General features: G+C 41.2%; 1 protein-coding gene across 2 annotated transcripts; it reads right to left on the bottom strand.

Moving 5' to 3' along the window:
* Positions 1 to 1433: 1433 nt before the first annotated feature.
* On the bottom strand, positions 1434 to 5838 carry CIAO2B (cytosolic iron-sulfur assembly component 2B). 2 transcript variants are annotated; one of them, XM_032803753.2, is made up of 5 exons: positions 5572 to 5838; positions 4496 to 4575; positions 3637 to 3762; positions 2480 to 2525; positions 1434 to 1877 (listed from the first exon to the last, which is right to left on the bottom strand). In XM_032803753.2, exons 1-5 carry the CDS (start codon positions 5711 to 5713, stop codon positions 1780 to 1782), a joined length of 492 nt encoding a protein of 163 aa, XP_032659644.1. In that variant the 5' UTR covers positions 5714 to 5838; the 3' UTR covers positions 1434 to 1779. The 2 variants fall into 2 exon arrangements, with proteins under 2 accessions (XP_032659644.1, XP_032659645.1); XM_032803754.2 differs by having other exon boundaries at positions 4496 to 4579; positions 5569 to 5648.
* Positions 5839 to 6341: the final 503 nt, after the last annotated feature.

Raw genomic sequence — 6341 nt, 5'->3', positions numbered from 1 at the left:
CTGATTCATGCCTATCTCCATGCTGCGTATTCAGCATGCAGAAATAACAGGTGCTACTGAAATATTCAAGGTTTCCCTTGGGTTTTTCTTATAACTAACAACTGGCCCATGAACAAGTTTCTGTAGTTACAGATCTATGCTGTGACTGTTTTTTTTTCTCCCCACCAAAAACCTGAGGTGCCATTAAACTTATGTCAAATAAGAGGGTCCCACATGGACTGATTTGGAGGTAAAGATGTCATAGACAGAGCTGGTATAACGAGCAATGAAAACAAACATCCACATTGTTCCACAGCCACTAGCTGGTTTTATGTATAATTGTATTTAAAAATTGCCAGTTTCCTGTTTTGAATTCTGAAGACTCACTAACACTCATAAAACAAGCTCTATGAGCAATCTGCATGAAGATACCAGCCACAGCACTGGAACATCCTTACAACTCTCACTAGCACAACTTTTTGAGAACACCATGCCCAAGTCTGAATGTAGAATGGCATGATGAATAGGACAAATATCTATATTTTCAAATGGAGGCCAATTTGTTACCCTTTCTACATTCTCCAATGCTTTCAACTTCTCCAGACTCTATATGAACTAGTTGCCTTCATTAAAAATAGTTCTGTCTCTAAGGTGGCAGTAAAAAAACACTCTTAACTCAGTTGCTTACCTCCTTTGGACCGAAAGCTATACAGGAGAACCTCAGAGTTACGAACATCTCGGGCAGGGAGGTTGTTCGTGACGCTGAATAAAATGTTATGGTTGTTCTTTCAAAGTTTACAGCTGAATATTGACTTAATACAGCTTTGAAACTTTACTATGCAGAAGAAAAATGCTGCTTTTAACCCTCTTAACTTAAATGAAACAAGCACAGAAACAGTTTCCTTATCTTGTCCAAAAAAAAATTTAACTTTCCCTTTATTTTTTTTAGTAGTTTACATTTAACAAAGTACTGTACTGGCCTTTTTTTTTTTTTGGCCTGTGCGTAATTCCGGTTCCAAATGAGGTGTGTGGTTGACCAGTCAGTTCACAACTGAGGTTCTAACTGTATATGTTTTCTGCCACTGCATATGTATACACTATATATGTTCACTGCCAAAGAAAACATCTACAATACTTCTAAGGAAAATGCCATCTTCCCAAACCTAGTAACATGGGATGGGGGTTGCTATTAGTTGGTCAACTATGATGCCTTACCCCTTTTAAAAGTACATGCAGACTTGTGTATATGCTGTGTGATATACACAATTAAATTCAAAATTCAATTTGCACACAGGTACTTTTAAAGATCTCAACTTCTAAGGTTGAATATAAGCAAACTAACAGTCCAGTACAGGTGTGCATAAACTCATCTGAATTTAAAAATTAAACTATTCCTTGGCTTAATGTATGTATAAATGATCAGAATATAAATAGTCTTTGGTTTAGGACAGTGATCACTGGTCAAAACAAATCTTTATTTTAAGATGGGAGTTCCTTCTCTCTAAGGAGAAGTCGCACTGTTACAGGTGATGAATTAAAATATAAAATTATAAATGTTAAATTCCATGATGGCAAAATAAAATTGTCATCTTAATTTACTGGTATCTTGGATGTACCATTACTTGTGAGTTAATTTCCATGTTAACTCTTGTAATAGTGGAGCAGTCATTTTTAAAAATTTATAAATTTTAGTAGCTTTATTTTGCCCACAGAAACATATACAACTACACATTAGAAACCCCGTTTATGTATAAAATTATCTTAACACATCAGAAAAACAAAGATTTCTTCATCAGGCAATTATGATCGAGCAGACAAACACTGGTTCACCACTTCCAGCAAATGCGAATTCTCCAAAGCAGCCGCTACTCGTTCTTTGTCAGCAAGTTGTTTATTAACTGTGTGAAAAGAATCCCACAAAAGATTGGTCAGTACACATTTCTGTAGTGATGCATGGTAACATTTTACATACAAATTGGTTACCTCTCACACAGTTGTAATGGCAGACAAAGCCCCATGTTTTTCTTAATTCTGTAGTTGTTAAGTGTGCCGCAGAATTGTGCTGTACAGTGTTAATGGTTTAATGCACAGTACTGCAACTTGTTCCAGATGGCTGGAGGCAGAGTCTCTAATATTTTATTGGAGCCCCATGTGAGTGCAGGGGTCCATCTGCCTGGAGCAAGTTGAGAGATCAGGGCCTAATCATACTATCTTATTGCTCAGTATTTTAGCACTAATTCAACTACCATGCTTATCCACTGTTGTTGGATTTAGTGGTAGATTTTTGGTAAAGGTAACTGTATGCTGTAAAGGGTGTGGAACCAAGAGTTTCAAGTCTTCCCTGACTTCAAATTCCCTCCCTATCCTGCACTTACACATCAGTGAACTTGATGACAGATCTATTCCATCTCTTAATTCTAATATTTATTAGATTATTATATTATAACTATTTAATATTATTAGCACCTGAAAGCACCTCTCAGATTTAAGAAAAGCTCACCTGCATGCTCAGAGGCATGGGTTCCTGGTGTTATGTGAACATCCACCTAAGAAATAAAATACTGTATTTGTAATCGTTATTTATAAAACTTGTTAAACTACAATAGGTCAGTGTTTACTTTGACTTCACTCAAAGTCTTTATAAAGTTGTTGGACAAAAGCTATAAAAAGATAGAAGGAAAATGTATTCAGCAGTTCAGAAAGCAGAATGTAGCATTCTCCCACAAAAAATAAATGTGAAGGGTCTTTATCAGCTTCAAACTCATGCCTGAAAAGTCTGGACCTCCCACAGTTACAAGCAACACCTTGGTCAATACTGAAGTTGCTGAGTAAAAAAAACTGTTTACTTTGTGCACTTAACAGCTCAGAGTCCCTTCTACTTTCCACCTCCCACTCTTATGGTCAGTTTCTCTCTTCCTGAAAAGATTATAGACATTTAACAGGACAGCAGAAAAAAATCCTTATGATATTTTTAATGCATTTATCAAAATTCTAGACATACTATTTGAAAGATGTTTTATCAGACTGTTTTTTTCCCCCAATATTAATCAATTTTTTAAAATAACATGTTAACACTATCCCTTAAAGGAGATTTAACCTTATGACAAGCCAACAAAACTCTGGAATTTTGGAGATAAACAGTTCCATAATTAAACATGAAAACATTTCCACACAAAGGAATTTTTACTTGGACCAGTCACTTTCTTTACTTTGGTACAGATGCATAGTGTAATGGTTTGAGCCCATAACTATTAGTCAGAAAATACTGAATTCTAATCTTACCTTTGCCATAGACTTCCCTTGTGGACTGGAGCAAAGCATTTAACTTCTTTCTGTAGCGTAAGGTTCCTCATATGTAAAAATGAGAATCTCTTCTACAGGGCATCAGTTAATTTTGAAGTGGTAAGGGTTATTTCTCACACAAATCCAATTCACCATTTGCCTTGAGCCTGCAGTGATTATTAATTCTGTGCTCATTTCAAATTTATTGCGTTTTTTCTTTTGTTTTGTTTGGGGGATTGTTTTTTTGGTTTCATGGAGCATGTCCTTGTCCCAGAGCAGGAGGAGGTAAAGAGAAGCCCTAGTTATTTTTCACTATACGTTTTTCTCTTTAAAACACGTTCCCTCTTCTCCTCTGGAGCTGATTTTATTACTCACCTTAAACCTTTCAGGTAGTGATCTGATCAACTTTACTTTTATTGATAGACCAATTAATGTTGCCATGCTGCAGTGAGGAATTGTAGGAGTAAATTCCACCACTACTGTGCTTTCAGCATCATTCACCTGTTGAAAAACAAACATTTTCCATATACAAAACTCACTGATGTGGCCACAAGTCAATACTAGCAATTTTATTTGAAATTCAACTTAATTAATAGTCCTTAACTCCTCCTACTTCCCTGCTTATTTTACCTCCAGTACTACTACTCTCAAATGCAGTGTTTTACCTGCTGTACAAATGGCAACTCTAAACATTCTCCTTCCATACCAGAAATGTGTGATAAACTAAATAGACAATGGACCAGATGCTGTTGTGTAATATCTGTGCAATCTGGTCACAGTCAGGGATAACAAACACAGCTGAGGACAGAATCTGTCCCAATATACATAACTGCTAAAATAAATATAATTATTTGACCAAAATGTTGTAAACAGAAAATAATCCAATTAATGCTCCATGGCAATTTAATAGCATTTAATTTGTATAAATAATAATTGTATTTCTTAACAGATTGATGTTATCTAACTTTGTTGAAAATTAAAGACCCAACTTTTCCTTGTCTATCTGAGTCATTGGCAGCATCCCACCCTTGCAGGAATGAGATCTTTACTGGAAGTTCTTTACTCCAGTTTTAAAGTGTCTCTACATTGCATTTCCTATGTATGTTTCCTGAAACAGTTATGCATTTTGCATTCAAACATGCCAGTACTAAGACAAAATTTGGTTAGTATATTGGTTAACATATAGTATATGTTAAGTCCTCTCCACTACAATTTTGTTACTAAAGTAACTTACTTTGACTCTAACTTGTTCAACAACATTCAGCTCTTCCAAAGTAAGGGGATGTTCTGGGTCATTAATTGAACGAATAAGATGTATAATGTAGAGGAAAATAAAGCAGTAACCAAAAACAACAGCAGGACCAATAGGCACCCAGTACCAATGGAAAGGGACATGTGAATGGATGATTCCCCAGCTCCCCCCCTCAATACACTCTTTAGATTTCTCACTTTTCCACCTATAAAATAGATATCCCTTTGTTATTCAAGGGGGAAGTGAGAAGAGACCTACAACTTTCTGCAGAGCTATAATAAAGCATTAAATTAACTGTTTAATATATTTGTATACTAGTGTAGCTTTCAGAGTTTGCTTTATGGGAGGCTCCTCCAGCTGTTTGGGAATCAGAGCCCTTAAATAGTGTCATAGAAGGGCCTGGAGCTCTGCAATGTTGTATATGACAGACCTGCATGCCTACATGCACAAAGAAACACCCCAACCCTACCAAGCTACTATACCCACAATCCTTCCCCCTGGAAAAGGGCGCTGATCTGACAGTCACATCACAGTGTACTACGGGAAAGTGCTCAGAGACTAGTGATGAGAGCGGTGTAAGAACCACGCAGAACAGACAGATGTCCACTAACACCTTCGCACAGCAGTGGCTGTCAGTAACGGAGCCCAGTCCTGCCAAGTGCGGGCTTAGGCGTTTACCAGGGGCTTGCACCTAGGGTGACCAGAGAGCAAGGGTGAAAAATTGGGACAGGGTGGAGGTAACGGGCACCTATAGAAGACAAAGCCTCAAATATCAGGACTGTCCCTATAAAATCAGGACATCTGATCACCCTAGTTGCATTGCAGCTCTTACCACCGCAGTCAAACCAGAGAAAATAAACCCCACGTTTTCCCAGGCAGGGAAAAAATCTGCAGCTGGCGAGCAGGGCTGCCCCAGCCCAGGCGAAGCGAAATGATGGAGCGTGAAGAGAACTCTCCCCCACGCCCTCCGGTCTGCCCCCGCCTGTCCCACCCCGGGGCCTGACACTCCCCCCCAAAAAAGTCGCCGCCGCCGCCCCGGCCTCCCCAGCGCAGGATATCGAAGATCTCCCGGTCGTCGATGGAGTCGGGCAGCTCATCGTCCTCCTCCCGCGAGGTGACGGGCCGCTCCCCCGAACGTCGATAAATCAGGGGGTTCGCGTTCTCCAGGGGGCTCCCCCCGCCGGGAGCCGGCCCCACCATCGCCCCCAGCCGCCAGCACCGGCACCAGGGGAAGGAGGAAAGCCGCGCTCGCTTCCGGCAGATGCGCGGGGGCCGGATTAGCCGCTCACTCGTCCACTTCCGGCGGTAGGGAGGGGGACGATGTTCTCTGGTGCACAGACAGACGGGAGGGGCAGAGAGTGCTCGCTCGCTCGGACACACTTCCGGTAACGGAAGCGGACGGATTTTGGAACGCACACTTACGGGCAGCGAAGAAGAGATTCTCCGCTCTAGCGGCCCCTGCTGGGAGGAGGGAGATAAGACGCCTCAATACAGGGCTGGTGCCGGGATTGGAGACGCGGGGCGGCTGGAGTTAGCGCGGTCCCGCCCTCAAAGGGCGGGGGGGGTCTCCGTGGCAACCGTGGAGCTCGCGGCTCTGCCCCTCCCAGCACAGACAGGCAGCATCGCCTCGCCTCGTCCCTGCGCGCCCACGCATCAGCAGTGACGCGCCTGCCGAGCCCTGTGCAGGGAGTTGCCTACACACCCTCTGAAGTTCCGCAACACACTCCCCTCCCCCGCTTTGTGAGCTAGTTACATGCCAATTTAGTGACTGGAGATTGGAATTTAAACTGAAACATTAATACACACTTTTAAAGCTTATACAGTGTGT

This window comes from Chelonoidis abingdonii, chromosome 19 (assembly GCF_003597395.2).
Source record: "Chelonoidis abingdonii isolate Lonesome George chromosome 19, CheloAbing_2.0, whole genome shotgun sequence".
In the NCBI taxonomy this organism is placed as follows: Eukaryota; Metazoa; Chordata; order Testudines; family Testudinidae; genus Chelonoidis; species Chelonoidis abingdonii.
The sequence above is the reverse complement of the archived record's forward strand: the minus strand, read 5'-3'. Positions and strand labels throughout refer to the sequence as shown.

Coding starts and splice junctions, on each gene's coding strand:
- CIAO2B (XM_032803753.2), bottom strand. CDS start 5,713: ATGGTGGGGCCGGCTCCCGGCGGGGGGAGCCCCCTGGAGAACGCGAAC. Junction 3,763..4,495: donor TTGAACAAGTTAGAGTCAAA/GTAAGTTACTTT, acceptor GTTTTTCAACAG/GTGAATGATGCTGAAAGCAC. Junction 1,878..2,479: donor CCATGCCTCTGAGCATGCAG/GTGAGCTTTTCT, acceptor CTTTTCACACAG/TTAATAAACAACTTGCTGAC.